Genomic DNA, 26301 nt, shown 5'->3' on the forward strand with positions numbered 1-26301 from the left:
AATTAACTGATTTATGCATTCACTTGTTAAAGCTGACATAAAAAACAGATACTTCTGTGCATCATTATGACACACACATATTAATACACACTGTTAATACATACCCGCATTTTACCAAAGAATGCTGGTCACTTTAGTCCTCAAAGCAATCAGAAGTAATCACTTATACATCAGTTAGTACTGATTCAAACAAATGTGGCTTGCTGTTATATACATTTAAGGAAGTCTTTCAAACCTGAGAATTACATTCAGTTATTTTCAGTCATGTTCAAAGCACATAGTTCATGTTCCTTGTCAAAAGGACATGTCTCAGAGTTGACAGATTTTTTAAGTGTTGCTCTGGAAAGATCATCTGCTGGAGTTGTCACCACTTTAAGTCTCTGTGAGGAGAAACGGAAAGAGCCACCATTATCAGTGTGTCTGCAAAATATCTTAAATTCAGTTATAAACACATTAAATGTCATAAGATAGTCTCAAACTTGAATTTTTGAAGTATTAATTGTTACATTTCATGGTATTTCATTTATTACCCTATCTCACTCTAATAATCATATTCCTACATAAAACTCACCTTTTCACAGTATAAAATACATATACACTACTTACCTTTATAGTTTCTTGCAATGTTTGAATAAGAAAACATTGATTTGTCCAAAAATCAGTCTTAAATTTTAATAAAAATGATCTTAAAGGTCTTAAAAAGCCTTAAATCTAAGTGTCTGATACCTGTAGAGTCCCAGTTAATCCACCATAACAAGAACAATACTAAAATATCCTAACTTGGGTAAAAGAGTACCTGTCTCAGTGTTCCTGAAGTTCCAGTCAGACTGTAGAGAAACCACAGTGGTGTCATGATGACTGAAGACAGAGCAAGAAATAGCCCGAGGGCATGACCCCACCAGGGGTACTGGTAGGTGTTGTTGTACCTCAGAGGGGTGAATTTGACCAACGAAAAGAGCAATATGCCCTGTAAGAAACGATACATAACATAACTTAGGGATGTTTGTATGTGTATATGGGCACACACTCTTTAGCAGGTATAGCTTTCATGCCTCCCCTTCTGTGATCAATTCCTGATAATGGACACCTTGATTGTTATTATTCCATATGGGCCGCCAGTTGAATCAACCTGATGCATAGTTGACATTAATTTCCTTTAGTTTTTTTTACAGCGTAATTCACACCATAGTGACTTTTTTAGGCTTAGACCAACAAAAATCCACTTTGTTCACTTACTGTAGATACACATGGAGTGATGTACCTCCAGCAATATTTCATATAGGGCATGGGGCTATATCCAATCATGTCCGTAATATTATCGTAGAAGCGATCAGCACCTTGGAGACAGACAGACATGTCATTATCAGGTCATAAAAACTAAAATTCAAACATAGTGGAATGAAAGTGGAATAAAATGTTATATTTTAACAGAAGAAAAAAAAATGTCTTTGACCAATCAAATCAACATGTAGTTAATGTAAAATAGATTTGAAACTGAGCAAAGGTGAATAAATTACCCGATGCTGAAATGCTTGTTTAGTACTGATTGACTGGATGAGACATTAAATTCAGCTCACCATATACCCATCCTATACAAACAGACTCCAGAATGGCAAAAAGTACTAATGGGATTCCACTGCAGGCGTAGTAGTCAAAAAGCTGAAACACATAAAGTCCTCCCTGCAGTGCGTTAGGAAACAGAGGGAGAAAGTACGGGGACATCATTTCTAAAATCGTGAATCTTATCTGTTCATTTTTATGTACAGCAGGACACAACAGCCTATTTTGCCTGTATTTCTTACTGGTGCTAAAAACATACATAGCAGTCAGACAGTAATACAGATAGTCACACAGAAACAAAAAGACACTCACGTCAGTGACCATAGAGAGTCCGATGAGTAAGCACAAACTACAGGAGACCAGCAAGAGTAGTTTACGTCGATGACCAATGAAAAAGAAGGATGGATACATGTCTGATATGGATGTGACCAGGGCTTCCAGATTCACAAACTGTAGGCAAAAAAACCCCAAACAATAGACAATAACATTTTCTAATGGAGAACAGTATAAATTAAAGGGACAGTCCATCCCAAAATCAAAAATACAAATTTTTAATCTTACCATTAGTGCTATTTATCAATCTAGATTGTTTTGGATGTCTTAAACTGGCACAAGGACAAGAGTTTAAAATTAGTCTTTGGATAACACTGACACATTTATAGCAATATTTATTAATGTGCACTGTCCCTGTAAAAGTAAAATCATAAAAAAATAAAATAAGTAAAATAAGTTGCTGAGTGCAGGTACTACTGGCTCACCTAGCATCACTGAGCTAGCTAATGTTACAGTTCAGCCTTAGAAACCGCCAATATTGTTTACATCTCATGCTTTCAAAAGCACAAGCTCGTGCATATCCATGAGTAGATGCATCTGCTTCTTCTTCAGTAATCGAGTCATGATTTCTGTAAACAGATTTTGCTTAGATATACTGTTTTGGTAAGCGCCATCTAGTTCCACTGTATTTGAGAGAAGGCAGACATCTCTATGGCCTAAATCTCCAACACTCAGCAACTCACACCAAAACAATCTACATTGATAAATAGTACAACATGTTTGTCAGGAAGAATATGTATTTTTTAGTTTAGTGCAAACTGACCTTTTAATGGTTAACAATGAATCAAAGAGTTACTACAAGGTCAAAGGTACCCTAGTTATGCTTATTGCATTTAGCAGTTCTCATTTCTCTGCTTTTAGGACATTATTTTGTTTGTTGTCACTCAGCAATGACTATATTTACTGGGGGTTTAGTCTCATGTCTCTCAATTGTCACCATGATGACGAACTAGGTGGCTCCATCAGGGTGCCAAGCTGATAGTAAGTGTATCAGGGTTTTGTTTCTAGTTTCTTTCATATTTTGTTAGTAAAACCTTACCTGACTGTCCAGTCCGAGGAAGATAATCATAATGAAGAAAAAGGCAGCCCAAACATGGGGTAAAGGCATCATTGCTACTGCCCGAGGGTAGGCAATAAAAGCCAGGCCAGGACCTGCAAGTGGTATAAAGCATGCCAAATGCCATATTATGTTCGAAAATGGTTAATACAGTACTTCACATCTTAAGATCATAACATGACATGACATGACATAATCTTTCAATATATTGCACCAAAGCTCATACACGCCATTTGTTGCTTTACACACAGCGTCATACCTGATGCAGCCACTGTTGAGATGTCGACACCCAACTCATAGGACATGAAGCCAAGGACAGAGAATATTGCAAAGCCAGCAACAAAGCTGGTCGTACTGTTCATCAGGCACAGGGCAAATGCGTCTCTGTAATTGAAAATGATTCATACATATACTGAGTCATATAAAAATGGACACCTGCAGTATTACAATGGGGTAACAGCTTTTTTCTTTACTTGTAGCAGTTGTTGTTGTATTTGTTGTAGCTTCCCATAGATGCCAAACAGCCCGTGCAGACAGCATAGGAGAATAATATTTGGCTTGCAGCATCCATCCACACCTGTAAACAATAACATGATATTCAGTAGTTGTCCTTTGTTTTTTGGCTGCAACCAGCAGTGCCTTATCTCACTGTTGGTTGGTCGCTCAGTGGATCCTCAAACATTTTCCCACCCTTTGGCAGCAACAAGTTTTGACCTAGGAGGCTGAAGTTTGGCATGGACAAACTTTTTCCAGCTGGAGGGCGGTACTTGGTTTTAGTTTGATTGTTTTAATATTGTGGCCGTGTCACAAATGCTCTCCTTTAGCTTGTGTTTCTGAAAACATTTGAGGTGAAAAATAGGTAATGCAGTAACAGAATCTTGATGCATATTTGATTAGCGCTGCCTAGATTGACAGCAATACACGAGCAGCTATTGGCATGCAGTTGGCCTCTGTCTGTGCTAGTTTTTTTTTCTGTCAGTCTGGGGCCCTAAATCTTGCTAAGCCAAGCTCTTCTGACGCAGAGACAACACGTGGCTGTAGGGACACCTCTGATGCAAACATTGCTGTAGTGCATTCTGCCATTTCATTGCCCCTCTTCTGTTAAGGAGTAGAGTGTTTGCTCCCAAAAGAGCTAGCAGTGAGAATCCCAAGTCTAGTCTGACCAAGATACTACGATGAGTTTGCTCCGAAATTAGGAAATGGTTTACTATGTGTTTTCCTACCCAAGTAACAAGACATGCAGTCTGCCTCATTGGGTCTTTCATAAGGACCCAGTGGTGGTGTAGAAACCATAACAATCACTCGTCACCCACATTTGTGCCTCACCTGAGGATCAGCCAGACGCAATGGATCAGGAGAGAGGTAAAATCGAATACCATCTATGGCTCCTGGCAGCGTCACACCACGAATCAGCAAAGCAGTCATCATTACATAAGGGAATGTGGCTGTGAAGTAGACGACCTGAAAAAAAGGTGTAAGATAATAAAAGACGTGGGGTGGAGAAAATAAAAATGTAGTAAAAACAACCTGCAGTACATTCGACTTTGTTAAGCTCACACAGCGATTACTGAGGATAGCAAACAGGATTTGATTGAGTCCTTCAGTTTTATCACACATTATGGTTGGTAGCTCACCTTTCCCGAGGACTTGACTCCTTTCCAGATACAGAAGTAACAAACAACCCAGCTGAGCAGAAGACATCCAGCCAGGTCCCAGTGGATATTTCCCATCTCTTCTATACCTTGAGACAGACCCAGGACTCTCCTCCTGAACAAAACATACTGTATGTTTAGGAATAACTCTAAGCCTGTACAAGATACCACTTTAATTTCAGTATCAAAAAGAGTATTTGTACATACTGCCAGAACTCTTCAACTGAAGAAGTTGCGTTCTGAGAATCATGACCAACAGATGAATGATTTGTTCGATAATCGACACAGTACTCTGTTAGTGGAAAAGAAAGAATAACGGGTTAGAAAATAAGTTAATGATACAGGAAATTCAAAATCTTTAAACTTTATGTTTATTGGTTGGCTTTCTGTCAGATCCTAGAGATGCTTTGAACAACTCTTCCTCGTATCACAACTTTTCTTTTACTCAGACTTTTTCCTCTTTTGTTCAAATTGCTCCTGTGTGGAGTTGCCAGCACATGTAATTAACACATTATTTGTCAGACGCTATGAAGTCACCACAACCTCACCAACATATGTGGCTCAAAAACAGATGTCAGGATCAACATAGTGAATCAGATGCTAAAGGATGAGGGTAGCATTATAGAATGTTTTTGTTATAGTTAATAAATCCCATGAAAAGAACAAAATTAACAAAGCATTAGTTCATGTTTTATTACTCTCTGATATATTGTTCCTTCTGAAGATGTTAATCTTTTAGAATCAGACATAAATGAATACTTTCATTTATGAGAAAGATTAAGTAATTTCCTAAAATAGCTGGGCACTGCAGCTTTTAGAAAATGACAGTCAAACATTAAGTACAAAATGTATTTGTTGGGGACTATTTTCAGCTAAAGATGAATACACAATTTATGCAAAAACTGACATAAATTACAATTAAATGTGTAATTTACAGCAGGATGGCATGTATGGGATTGAGTTTAGCTTTTTAGATAACAACTGAGCTCTACTCACAGAGAGTAACTGAGGGAGAGATTGGCTATTCAGACAATGCTAACAACTGCTAGTGGGATCAATTATTTTTTTCATAATTTTATGGAATTTATTGAAAATACAAGACGTATACATTATTACCATAATTATCCCTTAAATCTCAAAATGTAAGCATGTAGCCTACTGAATAATATCATAGAGCATGTGTACCTGTGTTCCAGGTGTTGTTACAGCTGGCCCAGGGGAGTACAGTGTTGATGGAGGAGAAGAGGTAGAGGAATGCCCAGGCCAGGATGACAATATAATACATCACAGTGTATAGCATCAGCACTAGACTTCCATAGCCTAAACCTGAAGATAAAACATGATATCTGCAAAATAACTGATCAGCAGGCAGAATTTATATTATATTTGTTATAATCCATTGTATTAAATGTTTGCTACAGTGAGAAGTACCTTCAAAGAGAGGACATATTTTCCTCCAACATGTGATTCCACCCTGACCAGTTAACTGTCCCAGAGACAATTCCAGAAAGAAGATGGGCATCCCACAAGTGAACAGGAACAAAACATATGGAACCAAGAACACTCCTAACGGGAAGAAAAGTATGAAAAGAGACAATAATGGTGCATTTGATGATTGTTACAGACCTAGTTATAATACATTCTCAGTATGTTTACATGCACATTCATCTTGTTTTTTAATTTCGTTCTTCCTCTTTTGTTTTTCCTGGCCGAGATAACATGAATTAATAAAAGAAAGTTTTATGAATTTATGCTGTTTTTCGACCAGGAAAAGAGGAAGAACGAAATTAAAAAACAAGATGAATGTATCCATATGGCAACTGCTAGAGCAAGAACATCATGTTTTTGGACAGATGAGGAGACACAGACATGCAACCTGCTTGCTAGCTTTTTTGGTATGTGATGTAATAGGTCAACCGGGAGAGGTCCAACATTGCCACCTACTGTGGCTGAATGGGACATGCTTCCGTCAATAAATTGATTCTCCTGTGGTGCTTCTATACTGGACAAGTACAGTAGCCCAAATAAGTAGTATAATCGAGCTAAGACCTAAGCCTGGCACAGCAACTATGGAGCATGCGTTAAATGCCTAGGCCAGTTCAGGTCTGACTGAGGCCTTTACATGAAAGAGTAAATCCCTCCCCAGCCGCATTATCCAGGTGTGTTAGTCAGACTTTGAGACATTCAGCTTAGTATGATTACATTCCGACTAACATATTTACATGTATTTTAAAAGTCCAGTTTTAGTCGGACTTACACAATAATTCGACTTTTTTTTTTTTAAACATAGGCTACTGAGTGTGTGTTCTTGTCTTGCTCTCCTTTTTCTCCAGAATAATCCCACGCGTAGGTGGTAGTTATGTTCTTACCTCCTCCATTTTTGAAGCATAGATATGGAAATCTCCAAACATTGCCCAGACCAATGATTTCTCCAACAACTGCCAAAATGAATTCTTTCTTGTTGGCCCACTGGCCTCTCTTAACAGACTTGGATGGAGGATTATTTGGATTGTCGTCGTCTTTCATCGGTTTCTTCTCTGGATTAATCACTGGCTCCATTTGGACAGGTCAACTGGGCTAAAACGTAGATTAAAACCGTGACAGTGTGTTTTATAAACAGTGGTGGAAAGTAACCAAGCACATTTATTCAAGTACTGCACTTGAAGCACTTTAATATCACCCTATATTTCTACTCCACCACATGTTAGAGGGGTATATTATACTTTATAGGCTGCTTTGTCGAGCGCAATGACACTGAGAACATTAGATTAAACACAGTTTAAGCTGTTTATTTCATTTTCCAAATGTAATAAGGTAGTTCAACGTATTGATCGGTTTGTAATGCTTACTGAACCAAAAATCTTGTACCAAATGGTTACGAGCAGGTGTATTAATTAAAATTAGCTTCATGCACTTTCACCAGCTCCAACATTAAAATGATGCTTAAACCTGCATGCATAAATAATTACAATTAGGATATATACAGGGCACCAGGTGGCTCAGTGGATCGAGCAGGCACACCATGCACAGAGGATGTGCACAGTGGCCGCAGGTTTCATTTTGGTTTTGATTTTGCAATCATGCATAACCAAGATTTAAGTTTAACTCAGCAATAGGCACTTCCTTTTATAGATGGTTTATACATTGACTATCAAGATCAGTGTCTTTGCCAGTTTTACTCTTGTTTGTTAAACTTAGATATGTGACTATTTTGTAAAATTTTCAACAAAGGCAAAGTTACTAAGCATGCTGTGTTACTGCCATATAAAGATGGAATTGTCAGAAGTAACTGGTATTATATATTCTTTTTGATTTTGTATTATTACTGTACGGCATAACACAGTTAGTATATAGTAAAATATGATTTTTAGTGTTAATGTAAGTAAATGAATCCAAAATTAAGTGCCAATTCACAAATGATCTGAAATCAGCAGCAAGGTAAATATGGGTTGATCAATACTTACATGTGCCTCTGGAGCCCTGTTGCATTGGCTGGATGGAAGCTCTTGCAGAGAATCTTATGCAAGTGTTTCGTCAACGCCCTCAGAGAACATTTGACCAATGAATATCATTTACTGATCAGGCAGTTGTTACTCTTTTCTGGAGTGGGCTACTTCCAAAACATTTGTTTAGCTGACAGTGGATCATAGCAGATCACAGATTCAGAAATCAGAGAATAAGATATTCAAAATGATGCCAAACATGACATAGGTAAATAGCTGGCTGCAGAATATGTGGGGGGGTCATGACAGTGGTGTGTGTTTAAATGATGTACACATACTTACTTACCGTGGATTTTATAACTGTCCAGACCTTTGAATCCCCCAACTCCTGCTAGTTTAAGATGTGGAGGGGGGTGCTGTTCAGTAATGCTATTGTCAAGCTGTTGTCTATGACCAATGAGGATTAATGACAACAATGGTGAGCACTGTACATAAGATAGATGCTGCAATCGTGGCCCCTATCAATTGTCAATGTCTTCTCGATATTGCCCTACATAGTGGTTTATTTTATTTTGACCCGAAACTGCATAGCAGTGCTATCCTGCGTTGTGTGTGAATGAAAGACTTGAATTTACATCACGGGAAAGAGCCAACTTCAGTTGTTAAATCAGATTGTCTTAGTGCTTTTATGGTCATAGAAGACTCTTTCTAGTTCTTAGGTAAGACAATAAAGGGTTTGTCAATTGCACACCACACACACCACTTCTCAACTGAACTACAAGGTTGTGGACGGGCAGCTTAAAAGGTCTGTTGGAAAAAAACTGGTTTATTCAAGCAAATGGTGTTAGACAAAAGTTTTCCCTTCGGGATAATGTGTACAAAGTAAGTAATAATTACCATCAGCATGAATGCTTAACTTCTCAGAAGACCTGCCTGAAAAAAAGACTGGTGTTGAGATGACCAAAGTTTCAAAATTCAAATCCAATAGAGAGACTATAGGAGCAAATAAGTGTCATAAATATTTAAATACTGACAGCCACAGTATACTTTTTACTGTTCATTGAAATGTTTTCCTTTGAAAACCTTGTATCTGAATTTAATAGACCTGAATTCATTCGAGCAGTTCGGGTCATAAAGTGATAGTGCAGTGGTCTGACTAATTTGTTACAATTTACAGAAACATTATGCAATAATCCAATTTCTAACCACTCTTCCCCTTTCTGTTTCTTTCTTTCACACAAGCAGCTCTCTTATCGGCGCAGCTGCGCTCAAACTTTCTGATGACTTTTGGCCAGGAAAATCTGTTAAGGTCCAACCATATTTTATCTCTCCAGTCATATCCGGTTAAAATATTTACCTCTGAAAATGTGCTGTGTCATCACAGAAAGTAAAGGTCTCCCTTCAGATTTTTAATTTCAAAGAGGTGCATTTAAACTATATTCAGATACATGGTTTCAAAAACACAGCTGACTTCAAGCTATGGATTCACTTGTTTAAATTTCAATATTAAAGCATATGATCAAGCACTGGGCATTCATCTACATTAATATTTCACAATATTTTAGGTACAGCAGGAATTAGTAACATGGTGCAAATGTTTTTCATTTGCACCATGTTACTAATTCCTGAGGCACAATATCGAATTTCAGTTCAAATTGTTAACATAATTTGTAATATTTTGATGAAAACAACACTGATGAAACAACTCCTTCTGAAAGTCTGATTTTTGTCTACATTACCAAAAGGTGGCATTGCAATTAAATATGGCAGAGTTAAAGGAATAATGCTACTCTAAGGGTCACCAAAGCCACCAAAGTAAGTCGACTTTCAAATCATAAACGCTGAGACCAAAATATAGGCCTGCAGTGTTAATGCTGGCCTATATTCAAATACATTAATTAATTTATCATTTTTTTAACCCATACTGTTTCATGAGAAATCTGACACAAAATACTATCACATTTTACCCATAGGTTTGGTAGCCAAGTGGCTATTTTTTACTCTTGAGGTCATTACATCCTGTCACCTGAAATGTTAAAATGTGCGAGTTTTGCAAAACACAGTGCTATGTTCAGTCACAGTGCTTTTAGCCTAACTAGCTGTGTGACTCAAGAGATGGCACATGTACCTCTCAGTTCAGATTATATGTCCGAGGGTGCTCATGGTAAAAAAAAAAAAAGACTAGTTAAGTTAGGTTAGGATACAGTCAAATACACAAGTAAAAATCAATATATGGCTCCTCCATTCAAAAGAAATCCATTATAATACACTTAAAAGATGCCAGTGATGCATTAGGGGTTGCAAAATAAGCCTATCATTCTTAACTTTTCTGCAGTCATGGTTTAATATAGTCAAATATTGTAAAACACCACCTGGTTGTCTGTAAGATTAAGCAACTAAATAATGTTGTTAGAAATATGGAAAAAATATTGTAAAACCACCTCTGTTCATACAAGATGAGATGCAAGCCCAGACCTGCAGTGAACCCATTAAATGGTTCTTGTCCCACACTTCTGCACTCTTAGTTACTGCTGTTCATTGCTACATGAACTTCCACTACTTTGTGCACAGAAACCTATCATTGAAGTGGGATACATACTGTGCTCATTGTCTGATAAAAACTTAATTTCGAAAAGGACAGGGTTTAGCGTATGTTTTTATCTCAAACAAAGTGTAAAATTCCTAATAATACCTTCCTGTGTTTCAGAGAAGAAACTTGGTTTTGCCCAGAGGAACTGCAGAGGTGGATATTATCTGGGGTCTTGAGCTGAACTAACTATTAGTAGTAGCAGTAATGGAGTTAGTAACAGTAGTAGTAGTAAAAGTAGTAGCAGGAGTATAATTAATTGTTGTAGTACTATTAGTAGTAGCATTGGTAGTAGCAGTAGTTGCAGTAGAAATGGTTGTTGCAGTAGTAGTATAAGTAGTTATACTAGTACTGCTTTTGGTAGCTGCAGTAGTAGTATAAGTAGTTGTATTTGTCCTATACTAGTAGTAATAGCAGTGGTAGTAGAAGTCATAGTAGCAGAACCATTAGCACTAGTTTACTACTAGTAGCAGTGGTAGTAGTAGTAGACGTAGGAGCACTAATACTAGCAGCTGTTGCGGTAGCAGTAATATTACATTACATTCTGGGAGTTTTGACTTCAGCCACTATGGGGCAGCATAACATCCCATAACAGCTGCCTCTCACTCCTCAGAGTCATTTCTTTGTACAACAGTTGGTGAATTGGCCTCTCTGAATCCATCTAGTCTATGGCATAAATAATCAGTCAATAAATTACTTAATCTGCAGCTATTCTTATAATCATTAATTATTTAAGCTTTTTTACAAGCAAATAGAAAGCCAAATAATCTTTAGTATTCAGAAGGATTTTCTGTTTTTCTCTGTTTTATATCATTTCAAACTGAATATATTTTACTTTTGGACTGTCAAACAAAAAAAATTATCTTGGGACTCAGAAAACTGTGACATAATCTTGATTAATAATGAAAATAATCATTACATGCAGTCCTAATCAAGGCCTCACTGTCCAGATGCAACTTGCCAATTAGAGTTATGCTTAAAATGGACATCATGCAAACTGACACAAACAAAGACCTGTAAACAGATATTAAATCAAACACTGAGCAGTGTTGTTAAAATTGCTTTGAAAGTAAGAAATCCTGTTTCCATTTTTTGGCATTGTATATATTGCATATATTGGATTACACATTGTTTGCACCATACTTTTATCTAGATTTATATTTTGCACATACTGTTTTGTTATTTTTGTCTTTTTTATATGAACTGTATCTGAACTGTCGCAACTTTGTATTTCAACTGCTGCACAACAGTTTCCCTCGGGATAAACAAAGATATGCTGTATCTCATCTTATCTTATCTTATCTTATCTTATCTTATCTTATCTTATCTTATCTTATCTTTACATTTTATGGTGTATGTAATACTACCATGTATTTTTTAAGCATAAGTTGTTTAAACTTACCTTGTCCAAACCCACTGCATGGACACTTCAGTGTCCCTTTGTGGAATCATAAAAGTAGATAATTGATATTTTATGTTATCTCATATTATCTTATTTTAGATTATTTACTCATATTTATCATTGAGATGCATTAATATGGACCAGACAAAATCAAAGAAACAATAAAACTTTCCTTGTATAAAATCAATAAGTGTCCCCATGCACCAGCATAGATTTATAATGCCTGGTGTGACCACCAGCATAACAGAAAGTGCTCTAAATATAAAATAAAACAACAATGAATAAATAAAATATGCCACAAATATGGTGTTTAGTGGGGAAAGTGGGAGCCACGAGGGATGGTGACCTAATTGCATACACTGCCAAGAGCAGGAATATTTAAGGTGTGCTATTATAATACATCTACGGCTCCTGTCTCTCTCGCGCCAATCCATTGGATCTCGCGCGCGGTTTCGGTCTGTTTTTCGCACGCTCCACAGCGGACCAATCAGAGGGCAGTTTTCCTCGGCAGCGTCCCGTTGCCATGCAGTTGTCCTGAAACTTGTCCTGTCTTGTCCGGCAGCGAGGGTAAGTTCTGCAACAAGTTATCCATTCATTTCTGCATTTAATGCTCCTCCTAAACGGTAGTTCATTTTGTTAAACTACTAATCCGGTAATAATATAGATTCAATGTCATATTCAAGTTTTTCTTATACTGATAGAAATCTTTATTATAGTCAAGTTAGTCGTGTTTTTGTGCAGTGTTTGGGGATGCTAGATGCTCACCCGTGAAATCAACTTTGAATCTGAACACAAGTTGACATATTACATGACAACTTATGACATGTTATAAACTACATGTATGTTGCAGGCAGGACTTTGAATAGATGTTTTACTGTAGTCTAAATGTTAGAGGCCAGCAGGCAGCTGCAGTTACGGTAGTAACCCAGTTGGAGACAGACACGCCCAGCTAATGTGTGTCTGTCCAATCCCACTCGAGAGCACACCCGAAAAATTAGCATACCACCAATGATAACAGCTATGCAAATGTCCGCTTGACTTGCATTGTCCCGGACAGTCTTAATGTGAAGTTGCCAGATTTATCGCTCAGTTGCAGCATAGAGGACTACAGATAAAGTGCGTGTCGAGAAGATACCAGGATAACTCGCTGTAGTACTACAGTCTTTGCTCTAAAGTGGATTTGGATTATATGTACAACATGACATTTGAGGAACTTAATGGGGATTATTCTCAAGAAAGGTAAATAATAGACATTATGATAAACTCTGTTTGATCTGGTTGATGCATATAAAGTGTGTTATTTCTGAAATACAGTCGTTTGCTTGCAGCAATATCGTATGCATTAAATGTATTATTGCAGGATAAAGGTTAATGTGTAAATACGTTAAATGACAGTATGGTTGAGACTGATGACAGACATTAAAATACACTCTTTGATCGGTGAGCTAACCGCTGTTGCGTCTCGAGACCGTCTCCCCCTTTGAGATAACTAGCTAACACAACGCTGCTCTGTGGTTAAAGGTGAGAAAAAACTATAAGGGTACTCGACGTGACTTTCCGAAATATGCTTGTTTACTCTCCCACAGCTGTCAAAACGAAAATGTAATAACTTTTAAAGTGTCGAAACCAACTTGTGCACATCTGTCAGTTGTGCTTGTGACGACGCCGGGTGGTTAGCTAGCAGTCTGGCTAACGTTAGCCACCAAAAAGGGACGGTGGGAAGTTTTTGTGGTGCACTTAAAACGATGTTAACATAAAAAAATGTTTTGCAGAATGGAATCCGTGGCGAAAGCTTTGGAAGAAGTCCTCACCTCTGCCTTACCACAGGGCTGCATCACAGTCGGGGTCTACGAGGCTGCCAAATCACTCAATGTGTAAGTACAAGGTCATATTGTCTATTGTTTGAAGTCCTGCACAGTGTAAAAACCTCTCAAGAAGAAGTTAGGTGACTTACGTATAATAGGATGCTGTGCTTTATTAACAAATAAAAAGACCAAGAGCATCTATTTTATTTTATTTTCCTCCCCAGAGACCACGATAATGTGGTTTTGTGCATCCTGGCCACTGATGACGAAGATGTGAAAGATGTGGCGCTGCAGATCCACTTCACCCTCATTCAGGCTTTCTGCTGTGAGAATGACATCAACATCCTGAGAGTCAACAACACCCGGCGCCTGGCAGAAATACTTGGAAGTGGAAGCAAACAGAGTGGGGGAGAGCCTCTGGACCTGCACTGTGTCCTGGTCACTGTAAGTATCTTTTCTCATTAATATACTTGTTTTTGTATTAACCCTGTAGTGTTGTGATGTTCAATACAATACAAATACAAAAGATACAAAATACAAAATATTGAGTCATGAGCATGTGAGTGAAATTTTTGCCCAAGGAAGAAGTTGCCCGTACTTGTTCTTTTGCATTTGGTAAACATGTAAATGACTCCTCCCTCATATGACTTCCCAGGAATTTCAGTAGAGGGGAATACCTCGGATTTGCTCACACACACACACACACACACACACACACACACACACACACACAGACACACACAGAGGGGCTATTTTTAACTTGGATATCTGTACAGTTAAATAACTTCTTTTTTTTCATTTTCAGAGCCCACATTCTACATCATGGAAGGATCCTGCTTTGAGCAAAGTGAACCGTTTCTGCAGAGAGAGCCGCTGTATGGACCAGTGGGTGCCCATCATCAACCTGCCCGAACCATGAACTTTTGGCTGCAATACCCTGTAAAAGGACTTGTATCTGCACAGTAGGAGTGGTGTGAACCCTGATGGCCACATAGCCACCCAGAGATCAAATTCCAAAGCACTGCTGATGAGGAAAGAAAATTTTGGAGGAAAAAAAAAGACCCGGTTGTCTACATGGGATGTATTTAAAAGAAGAAAAAAAAAAAGGGCAGTTGGAATTTCCACTTTGGACAGGACTGTTTGGAGTCTGTCAGCCTTGGCAACTGAGTTGAGATGGCAAGGCACTTGTATCGTCATGAGGTGGAAATGTGCAAAAGCATGTGTGCTTTTCAATGTGAAGCCGGACACTGTGCAGCAGGATTATATCATGTATGTTTGGTAAAGCCTCTGTGACAATTCAGAGAGGTGGGGAGAAACCAGAAAATGGAGCTGTTGAGTGGACCAAGGCCTCGGCCTCTCTCTGCAGAAACAAAGCACTTGTTGAAACACTGGACTTTTTGCAATTTCACTTATTTGATTAAAATTGTTAATGTTGCCGTTGCTATTGTCATAATTTAAAAAGGGAAGGGCTACACATCCAGTGAAGACATTCTGTGTGTTTAGTGTTTCTAAGCCAGCTGTTTTTTGCCACAAGTAAAATAATTATTTTGTTACAATTTAAGTTATTTCTAATGATATTTAAGTGTATTTATGTTTCATTTTTTACCATAACTATTTGCAAATCTGATATGTATTGCTGTCAATAAAAAGTATTTTTTGGAAACCAGAACTGCATGTGTTTTCTTTTTTTTCCGTTTCTGGAAATGTTAGAAAAGGCAAGCTGAATTCTGACCTCTAGCAGTTGTAAAGAGGAGTCACGTGCAGATCACAGGGGTCATGCTGGCCTCTGTGGCCTCAGTGCCATCTCTGAGCTGAAGAGAACAATAATCCTCAGCGCTCTCTCTGCACAGGCTTCTGCCTCGGTCAGCAGGATAATGTTCATTCATCCACACAGGTTCCCTTTTCACCGATTCTTAGTGATTTGTTGGACAGCTTGCATTTTCACCAGCTGACTTCCTAAAAAGGAGCATGTGACATCTGCACAAATGCTTCACAGCAGGAAGCTGGAATACAGATACACAATTCCTACATTTCACATACTGCATTACATAAAATAGAGTTGCATGTGTACCACTGAGACAGCGATGTAACGTCAAGTGTTTTCATGCTTTTTGTGTCACTGCCTGCTGATGCCCTTGGGACCAGAATATGCCGTGTAGCTTACTGCAGAGCACATGACTGGAACAACTTGGAAAATTTTGTTGAGGAGGCACTGACATGCAATCTGTTGTGCAAGCTGCACTGAACAGCTCCACTCCCTGGCTCCTTTTCTTTTCCAACTGTATCACACACACACACACACACACACACACACACACACACACACACAGGTGATCTCTGTGGAGTTGAATGTCAGTGATGTCACTGGGCTGATGTAAGGCAGGCAATCCCCTCTGAAAGTGCAGAGTCATGATCATGAGAAGAGGGAGGGTGGAGGCTGTTCTTGAGTTGCACAACCCAGTCCAACTTTTCATGTGAGAGGGATCATGTGGCAGTACGTAATATTATTGAACTAAATGCTTTCTGCTATCATTTATGGAGTTTGCTTGATTGTGTGGGTTTTCTTTAGGCAGGCTCTGGTTTCCTGCAAAGACATGCAAGCTAAGTGAATCAGAAACTGAAATCCCAGAAAGAGGAAAAATGGTCAGATGGATGACACCCCACGACCTGGGGAAAATTCAGGGTCTTACTCAGTGATGTTTGAGAAGAGTGGTTTCTAAACTCACCGTAACACCTAGAGGCCCCCACTACAGACAATAAGTGAATTTAACCCCTTTAAACCTCAGTAAATTCGCCTGATATCTTTCGAAATGTAAAGAAGCCAATGAGCAATTTCTAAGAAGACATTACCCACAAATTAGCAAGAAATAAGACAAAAGTACAAGAAAATTACCAGAAAATTAGCACAAAAAAGGAAAGTTAAAAAACAACAACAAGCAAGCAGGAAGTGACTAGAAAAGTGCTTAATAATAATTATAATTCTGTAACATATTTGTAGCGGGCATTTGTCAGCAAAAATCAAAATCAAACTTAAATCAAATATTCCGATGACCACTAATGCACCACAGGTTGTGATGTACGCAGGCAAAAGACGGCTAATGTCCATTTAAAGTTATTGCAGTTTCGATTTATAATCCCAAAAACAGGCAAGCAAACAAGGCAGAAAATAATCATGGCTCCAGCTGCCTCACTTGCTCTGGTAGAGCCCAACCCGGTGCATGCTGGTCCTACCTGCCCACCTATCTTTGTAACTGCTGGTGCCCTGTATTACCCAATTCACTAACAAAATAATAAACAACAAAATGCTAATTATGTGGAAGCTACATATGCTGAATAAAATATTAGCATATGTTTTCTTTTTTCAAAATAAATTTCTAAATCTACTAATTTCTTGCAATTTTCAGGACATTTCTTGGCAAGTTGCTTATTGGCATTTTTCTTAAGTTTCAAAAGAAATCTCGCTAGTTTGTTCGACATTTAAAATATGTGTGAAAGGCGCTTGAACTTAGCACAAGAACATTCATGTCACTGATCTATTATGCTTTTCCATATTTTTTGTCTTTTAGTGTTACTATGTTGAATGTTCATATCAAGCAAAACAAAAACAAAAAAAGAAAGCAGCTACACCCTTAAATATACATAACTTTGGGCCTTAATAAAATGAGAACGGGTGATGTTTTTATACAGCACAATTGACGAATAAAAATATAACTCTGTCCAGTTGTCATGAATGTTGAAACTAGCTGTAGAAACCAAACACGCTTTTGTACGAGGCTGTAAACATGTTTTTATATCTGCTGTGAGGTTGGGCATTTTAATATGGGGATTTACTCTGTTTTGGAGCCAGCCTCAAGTGGCCATTCAGTGAACTGCAGTTTTTGGCTCTTCTGCATTGGCCTCATTCCTTAGTCTTGGAGGTTGTGGCTTGGTTTAGCCAGAGGGTGAATACAGATGTTTCAGCACAGACAGCATAAGGAATATGAAGTGTTTTTTTTAACAATTAAAGCATGTAAACATGTTCTAGTAGAATGTAGGAACCCAAAAATGAGCATAATAGGTCTTCTTTACAGGAAAACTAAATACACTTAGACTGTCTATTTTGCTGCCATAACTGCAGCATATTAAACATAACCAGGTTTATTAAGAATGAGGTCAACATGCATGCCTTCATTACACCCAGGTAGCACTAATGATATCTGATAGCAAAGACTTAGTGACGCACAATAGTTCATATAAACACTAATACATTATGACAGCTAATGAAAGGTACCTGAATGAAAGTATTTCCCCGCCACAGTAAAAGCCTCTAAGTCACTGTGGTTTCAGTTGGCACTGTGTGAAAGGTTGTGTGTCATGTGATTGCAGAGTGTGACGCCGTTGCTGACTGATGTAATATGGCATTGTTGTGATCGTAGGGAAGAGGTTATTTTAAGATCGCAGCAATGGAGGGCTGATGTAAGTGTCATGAGGCCAATTTGGCCTTCAAGTTAAGTCCAAAAAAGGTTGAGGTTTGCATACAGTCATTGCTACTTCCCGACTATGCTGTATTGTGGGTTAAAGTTCAGGTGCAGCGTTATCAATGTGTTTCTCAAAAGGAGCAATAGAGCAGAGTTTTATTATCTGATAAGTAATGGTGCACTTTGAGTTTGTGTAGTGCAACCCGGAGAACATATTTATAACCTGAGCCAATGGTGTAATGTATATAGAGTTGGTCATTGTGCTAAAGATTAAGAACATAAAGAGATTAATGCACTGAACTTGGTGTGAGGGAAAAGGTAAATGTCAGGTTAAGATAACAATATTGGAGAATAAATGTAAAAAAAAAAAAAAAAAAGCTAATTTATGGGCATCAGTCAAAGAGGTACCCTAGTTCTTTATTTAAATAGCAGTAAAAACTACTACAATGTAAGAATACTCAGTGAATTTCCAGTAAATGTACATACACTGAATGTAAGTGTAAAAATTAAAGTACTCATGGTGCAGTGGTTTCTTTTAGGGATATAAACCATTCAGCACTTAAGATCTCAAAGGTTGATCATTTTATGTTTTATATTAACATAAAACATAAAATGCTTTAATGCTCTTTGTATTGCAGGACAAGTATGAAAGTATAATGCCTGTGTAGCAGAATGAGATGCCTCATCCTCTGATCTCATGTGAGGGTGCTGCCTTGTGTTTCTCTTCGATTGTTAGCAGGGCAGTCTAATCTGTCTTGCTCTTCGGCTCAGGGGCCCACTTCTGGGTTGCTGTAATTCCTGGTCACCTTGCCTCCTCCTTCCCGCATGTAATATAGCAGTAGCTGCATTGTTTGACTGAAAAAAAAAAAAAATCAAAGTCACGGTTTTACTAAGACGTGTGCGCTTGCTGTAGCCACTCAGACTGCGGATCTTGTCGCCCCATAATTTCTTGTAGGCCGTTCTCTGGGTCGGTGATGGGACCTTCTTCCACTGCTGCTTAAGCATGGAGCTCACCCTTCCTCCCCCTCAGGTGATTGTTTGGCCTGATCAGTATGTATGCCTTATGGCGTTTTTATGCAATTTGCTCTACCTCGTAGCTAAATTCAGCTATTATGTGAGAGAATCCCGTGACTTGAGCGTGGCGGCAGCGTGGAGACAGGAGCCACTGCTGCTTTGCTTGGCCTCTGTTCGTTTCTTTTTGTGCTTTGGTTGTGCCACACACCCACTTAACTGCTGCTGACTGGCCTCTTGCCTCCTTGCCTGCCGTGCCTCGGCCTGCTGCTTCCCGCGTGCCACTACAGTGGCCGAAGGCTTGGCTCAGTTCGGCTCAGCTCAGAACTGTGCTCGGCCCTGGGCTTCGCCTTCACAGCTCTCCAGCCTTAACTGTAATCCTATGGCTGGCATGGTGTGGGCCCTAGTGTAGCTTGAGAGTTTGTTTTGTTTTAATTTTAAGTGTAGCCTGTTGGGTTAACACACAACTTTTTGTTTCTTTCTTTTCATGTTGTTCATGGTTTATTTTGTATTAAGTAGTCTGTTTTGAATAGTCTCCTTTTTTGTTTTTTCTTCTTTCGGCAACTTATGCGTGCTGTTTTGTTTTGATTATTTTGAGCAATTTGCCATTTTTCTTTCATTAGATCAGGTATTTTATTTATTAAGTATTGTGCTCAGCCCTTTGTTTAATTTCGGTGGCTGTCATTCTTTTGAAGTAATAAATTCTTTTTTCGTAATTAAAGTTGATTTCTCATGATTTTGGGTAGTTGTACATTTGTTGGTTGTATTTTTTCTTTTCTTGTGAGCTGAGTGTACCCTACTAACCCTGTTTTCTTTCCCCTTTTACAGTTGCTGAGCGCCAAGGTGGTGGTCCTGGTGTCCCAGATGGTGGTTTCCCATTCCTGTGTGCTTTGTGTCCCCCTGATCTTGCTTTTCCTCCCTCACCAAAGTGTGCGTGCAAGGCAAGACAAGGCAGCTTTAGTTTTATAGCACATTTCATACAACAGGGCAATTCAAAGTGATTTACAGAGCAATAAAAACATTATAAAAGATACAGATTTACATTAAAAGAGAAGAGGGATAAGATATACAATGTAAAGTCAGTTACTAAATGTTTTTAAAAAATATATATTAAAAATAGCAAAAGTGCAGACAAGTGGTGCAAAGATAAAAAGAAATTTTAAAATGATTTAAAATCAAGTTTAAAATCGGTTTGTAGTCATTAGCAGACAGAGTAGGTAGGGATCCCTCACATCCCTTCCTGACACATCTCCCCCACTGGTGAGCCTCAGCACTGTTAAGTTCCTCCCCTTCCCTATTCCCCTGTGCCTTTTTTTTCACTGTGTTTTTCAAAAAAGTTTTGTCATAAAATTTGTTAAATTTGTTTGCTTGCCTGGAACCATGTCTCCTGCCTCTCTTAAATATAACGGACTTGAGTGCCTTAATAATTTTGGTACTGTCATATTTAATATTTCCTGGGGGAAAATTGCCCACGATGACGATGGCAGTCATCAACCTTTTCTTTGATATATTGTAATGCAGCATGTCCAATATGTAAATCATATGTTTTAAATGTAGTTGCATCTTAAAGTGCAGACTTGAAATACTTGAAATAGTAAAAAGCATTGGAAACTACTTAAAGCACAAGTTCCCTGCCTCAAAACTGCACTAATGTAAGGTACTAAGTAAATGTATGCACTTGGTGACTTTAACCCATGGAAACTCAAGCAAATTGGCTTGATTGAACAAGGGAAGAAGGCAATGAGCAGCAAAAGAGAAATCACCCAAAAATTAGCAAGAAATTTGTAAAAAGTTTAAGGAAATTACCTGAAAAATAAAAAAAAAAAAAAAAGAAAAAAATTAACAATACAACAAAAGAGACACAAAATGAAGAGATAGTAAAAAAAAAATCAAGGCAAACAAAACTTTGAAAAAGTATTAGTGGTATTGCAAACTTTAAATATGAAGTAATGTTAATTTTTCCCTTGCCTTTCCTTTTTTTCCTTTTTTTTCTTTTTTCTCAAATAATTTTCTAAAGCTACTCATTTCTTGCAAACATTTCTTATTAAGTTGCTCATGGCCTTTTCTCCCTTGTTTTTGAAAGAAATCTAACCAATGTGCTCGGGTTACCAAGGGTTAAATGCTTTTGTAAGGCATCTGAAAGAAACACAAGATAAGTGATGTTCCAGGTTTCAAAGGGTTAAACCTGGTCCTGGGAGAGCTGACTCCGAAGGCAGTTACAGAGTTAAAATGGGTGTATTTCTATACACAGCTGAGCCTACCAGAGGAACAGAGGTGCCACTGCAGTCAGCCCACACCCTCCACCCTCACCCTCACCCTCACCCTCCGGTCCTCCCTGCCTCCCCTTCCTCTCCCACTCATCAGCACATTCCAACACACTGACACTGTAACTGCCCGGGCAGATTTCCACAGTGAGGCACATGGTCAGTGAGCCGGACTGTCGAGGCGCTGGCCGTATGCCCCTCCTGTGATTCTCACATTGCTGCACAATGACAAACTGGGATTACTGCAGAGGCTGTGCTGGGGGAGGGGGGGCAGCCTTCAGGCACATTCATGCCTACAGAGAATATCCAGGCAGTCTGAATCATGTTCATGCATAACAGGAATACCTCTATAGAGTTTTTTTTTTGGTAAAAAAAAAGAAAAAGTGAGTTTAAAAGCATGCATTCAGGTTTTTTTCACAGTACGCGCTATCTTTGGCATTCTTTGTTCTTTAGTCTACACAATGCTATTGCACCTGGCTTTCCTGCAGTGACATTTTCAAAGAAAAACAGCTCAATCTGTGAGAAAACGACCGGAGGAAAGCCAGGTCCTAACAATGAATAATAGGTGAGAATTTTAATTCATCAGTTGTCTGTTTTAGTGTGAGAGCTGTCATATCCAATTCAGGAGTCCTGCAGTTGTTACAATAGATGGCAATGAGCATTATTCCTGTGCGATCTTCTCACAGTGAGCAGGAGAAATTGAAACAAACTGTTTATACACCAACTGGCCAGAAACAAGGTCAAAGAGACACGAGTGGCCACCAACGGAGAACGAAAACAGTCTCTGGCTAAGCAGGCATTTTCCAAAAATAGTCACTACACTCTCCAAGAGCGGAAATCAGGGTTTGGTACTTTCTATATTTAGCTGTCTTGTGTTCTCTGGTTTCTGACTGCCGTGGTAAGAAGCCTGGGGTCTCTCCCATCCCAAGTGAGATATAAATAAAAGACTAATGAGAGGAAATGGCTCCAGATACACTGTGGGTGGATCCCTCTGGCCAGGCTCCATCTGAACAATAAAAAGACCCATATCAGGTTTCTATATTAGGGGACAGTTTACCCCTAAATTATTAATATTTATTTTTTTCTTTTACCTGTAGTGCTGTTTATCAATCTAGGTTGTTTTGTTGTGAGTTGCCACGTGTCGGAGATATCGGCCATAAAGATGTCAAAGTGCCAAACAAATACATTTGAAATATTCAAGAAAAATGTCTCTTTCCAGACACTATCAATATAATCCACGGAACTTGTTGTGGGCAGTTTCATGTAGGAACTATTTTATTGTGACTGATACACCCGATACACTACACCCATAAACCATATAACTGTGCATCTGATCTTAGACAGGAGTCTCATACTCATGACAGCGTGAGATGTAAGCATCGATAGTGTTCTCCTTGGCTGAGAGCTACAGTTAGCTAGCCAACACCTGGAACACGCTGCCTGCCAGAGCGGCGCTACTGGCATGGATCCACTGATTGTCAGCGACGGTACATCTAGAGACAGGGTGACTCGCTGCTTTTTTCTCCGTGCCATGCATGGTTGTCAGCAGAAACAGACCGTGAAATTGCTGTTTTGATAATCATATTGACTCAATGCCACCTTTTACTACAGTTTTAATGTCTTTAGAGATAAGAAAGACAAGTATATCAGTTTTGTTCAAATTTTACTGTTTCCCTTTAAAAATAAATCCTCTGACAACAGAATCCCATCAATTGTTAACACAAGGCATTTTATTGTGAAAAATTTGCAGGACAATGTTGTTGACACTTAAGGAGTTTGCACAATTCATAAATAAGTGGAATATGTTGTCATAATTGTGGAAAAACAGTACTCATCAGCAGGCAGCCCTGCAGAGGCCTTGTGGCAACAAGGCTGCTAATGTGAAAACTCTGAAATTCGGTGAGGTTGTCATCACACATTGCTCACGCATGTGTCTGTTCCAGGCATATCCGACGGCTGTCAGACGAAATGAGGCACAGAGAATCACTGCTGTCGAGTTTTGTGGAGATGGCCGCCGGGCAGTCCAACCGGACACCGCGGTTTGGGATCCCGCTGGGGGCCGGCAGCCATAAGCCTCCTCAGCACGCTGGAAGATTCTGAAGAACGCCGTGCTCCGGCGCTCCGGAGGTCTGCCTCATCCCAGACCGGCACAGATTGGGGATCCTGACCGTCATCACAGCCCACAACCACCATGTCCTCGTCCCCTCTTTTCTCCAACCACATTAATTGTGGGCGATTCCATAATCAGGTACACCAGGTTTTTCAATTCTGACACATACTGCTTCCCTGGAGCCAGAGTCCCGGTGATCCCCGGTGAGGCTGCGCGCTCACTCCCTTCCTCCATAGTCCATGTAATTGTGCACATTGAGACAATTCATCTTCCTCTATACCCCCAAGGACTCCACAACCTACCAAAACCACACCCGCTAGCTCCCCCTTCCAATCTCATCTGTCCTCTGTCCAGCTCTCCAGGTTCTTCCCCCAGACATGCCTCTAATCACCCAACTGATATTCATCCTATAACTACCATCATCACCTCTCATAGACAAACAGTATGTCCATTGTCACACCCCCTGCAGCCAGTCACAAAAACCTCATTCACAATCCCCTTCAACGCCTGGTCCCCTCCAGTCCTATGTGCACCCCAGTCAGTTTTGGCCTTTGAAATATTAGATCTTTCAACAACAAATCTTTTTTATGTCGTGATTTTATCTGTTGTATTAATTTGGACTTTTTAATTTTAACAGAAACTTGGCGAGCTCCGGGAGATCAAAGTCCATTCATAGAGGTAACACCCTCTCCCCCCGACTTTTTTCATCTGCATCAATCCAGACTGTCAGGCAGGGGAGGGGGGTTGCTGTAATTCATAAAAATAAAAAAATAAAGATTTTAAATGTATATCTACTGTACATGATGTATTTTTATCTTTTGAATATCTACTTTACTGTTCACTATAAGCCCCAGTTTTAATTTGAATTATCTATAGACCACCCAAGCCAAACAGTGTTTTCCAAGAATTTGCTGGCTTTTTATCATATTTCATATCCAAGTATGACAACATTATTATTTTAGGTGTATTTTAGGTGATTTTATTTCATTTCTATTGTCCATCTATGACTTTGAGCACTGATTTTATGGACATCTTGGAGTCTTTTAACCTCACACACTTAATTCAAGTTCCCACTCATTCAAAAGGTCACATCCTTGATTTGGTTTTACACCATGGTCTCAGCCCCTACAGCTTTTAAACTAAGGATATCTGTGTGTCATATCATAAGCTTGTTTTATTTAGTGTGGTTTTATCACTTTTACCTGTTATTAACAGTACGCTGGTCTGTCAACACATTTATAACTCTACGTCTGCTAGTAGATCTTCCAAGCTTTTTATCACTGCTTCTTTAACAGCTGTTAATCCAAATTTTAACACAGAAAAGTTATTCTTCATTTTTAATCACATCTGTACTGTACAACTACCCTGGATTCTGTTGCCCCATATAAAGTCAGAAATTATTTGAACACCGCAGCCCTAGCTAAATGACAGAAAAATTCAAAAGGGACTGCAGACAAAATGACAAAATGACAAAATGGAAAAAAAATGGTTTCTGTGTATTTTATGAGATTTTGAGAGATGACATGAAAAATGATCAAAAAGCAGTTAAAGAAGCATCGGCATTCTTTTATTCTAACTGATTTTATCAAACTGCTTCAACCCCAGAGTTTTTGTTTAAAATTTTAGACTCTGTCACCCCAGTGCTGATTTTATCAAATATTTTAACTTATATGAATCCAGCTACGTGCAGCCTTGACTCCATGCCATCTAAATTTCTCAAAGAAGTTTTTGACATGGTTGGGCCCAGTATTTCATTAATTATTAACAGTTTACTTTTAAGTGGTCATTTTCCATCTGCTTTTAAACATGCTGTGGTCAAGCCTCTTGTAAAGAACCCAAATCTTAACCCTTCTGTTCTTAGTAATTTTAGACCAATTTCTAAAATGAATTAAGTGAATCAAAATGACATCTTTGAGAAATTTCAGTCAGGTTTTAGAGCTCACCATAGTATAGAAACCACCCTTGTCAGAGTAACAAATGGCCTTCTTTTAGCTGCTGACAGAGGAGAGAGAGCTATTTTAATCCTTTTAGATTTAAGAGCGGTAGTTGATACAATTAGCCAGAACCGTTGCGGTGACCGTAGGTAACCACACATCCTCCACCTCTCGTATTGTCTGTGGTGTACCGCAAGGTTCTATTTTAGGTCCACTTTTATTTTCTCATACCCTTCTTATCCATTCCTTATCTTTATGATGTTCCTATTCTTAACTTTGTTTTGTTTTGTTTTGTTGTGTTTTAAATGTATTTACTTGCTCATTTATTTGTTATGTATCTGTCTTTATCTTCTTATCTTCGTTTTATCCCCTCCAATGTGATGTTGTCTTCTTACACTACTTCTTATATTATTTTTGTCTTCTGTTGCTTTTATTCTTTATTTTTCTTCAACTGATTAATTCAGTTCCAGAGATCTACTGGCCCTATCACTTTTATTCCTTTTAGTTCTGTAATTTTGTTGACCTTTTGTCTACACATTTTGTTCTTGGCTCTTAGTTTGACTGTTTCAGCTCCTTTCTCTGTTTGGCATGTTTGTTGATGCTTATTTTATTGATCCCTAAACAACTGTTTTTAAAGGACGAAAAGAATGTCATTAAAATGTCAAAAGAAATAATAGCATAGTTTG

At 38.6% G+C, this 26301-nt stretch overlaps 2 protein-coding genes across 2 annotated transcripts; one reads left to right on the forward strand and one right to left on the reverse strand.

Moving 5' to 3' along the window:
• Positions 1–248: 248 nt before the first annotated feature.
• LOC121951034 (sodium- and chloride-dependent GABA transporter 2-like) lies at positions 249–7161 on the reverse strand. Its single transcript, XM_042497210.1, has 14 exons — positions 6972–7161; positions 6034–6168; positions 5788–5928; positions 4810–4894; positions 4585–4717; positions 4277–4411; positions 3424–3527; positions 3210–3334; positions 2933–3045; positions 1873–2010; positions 1578–1680; positions 1237–1337; positions 797–967; positions 249–380 (listed from the first exon to the last, which is right to left on the reverse strand). Exons 1-14 carry the CDS (start codon positions 7159–7161, stop codon positions 249–251), a joined length of 1806 nt encoding a protein of 601 aa, XP_042353144.1.
• Positions 7162–13120: 5959 nt separating this feature from the next.
• On the forward strand, positions 13121–15505 carry gadd45aa (growth arrest and DNA-damage-inducible, alpha, a). The gene is made up of 4 exons (XM_042497588.1): positions 13121–13273; positions 13807–13908; positions 14064–14283; positions 14645–15505. Exons 1-4 carry the CDS (start codon positions 13224–13226, stop codon positions 14756–14758), a joined length of 486 nt encoding a protein of 161 aa, XP_042353522.1. The 5' UTR covers positions 13121–13223; the 3' UTR covers positions 14759–15505.
• The last annotated feature ends 10796 nt before the right edge of the window (positions 15506–26301 follow it).

This window comes from Plectropomus leopardus, chromosome 12 (genome assembly GCF_008729295.1).
Source record: "Plectropomus leopardus isolate mb chromosome 12, YSFRI_Pleo_2.0, whole genome shotgun sequence".
Taxonomy (NCBI): domain Eukaryota; kingdom Metazoa; phylum Chordata; class Actinopteri; order Perciformes; family Serranidae; genus Plectropomus; species Plectropomus leopardus.

Excerpts from the sequence above, each read along its gene's own strand:
- LOC121951034 (XM_042497210.1), bottom strand. The coding sequence starts at position 7,161 with ATGGAGCCAGTGATTAATCCAGAGAAGAAACCGATGAAAGACGACGAC. Across the intron at positions 4,895-5,787 it reads TAACAACACCTGGAACACAG|AGTACTGTGTCGATTATCGA; the intron begins GTACACATGCTC and ends TTCCACTAACAG. Across the intron at positions 4,718-4,809 it reads TCAGTTGAAGAGTTCTGGCA|GAGGAGAGTCCTGGGTCTGT; the intron begins GTATGTACAAAT and ends TGTTTTGTTCAG.
- gadd45aa (XM_042497588.1), top strand. The coding sequence starts at position 13,224 with ATGTACAACATGACATTTGAGGAACTTAATGGGGATTATTCTCAAGAA. Across the intron at positions 13,909-14,063 it reads GCTGCCAAATCACTCAATGT|AGACCACGATAATGTGGTTT; the intron begins GTAAGTACAAGG and ends TTTCCTCCCCAG. Across the intron at positions 14,284-14,644 it reads TGCACTGTGTCCTGGTCACT|AGCCCACATTCTACATCATG; the intron begins GTAAGTATCTTT and ends TTTCATTTTCAG.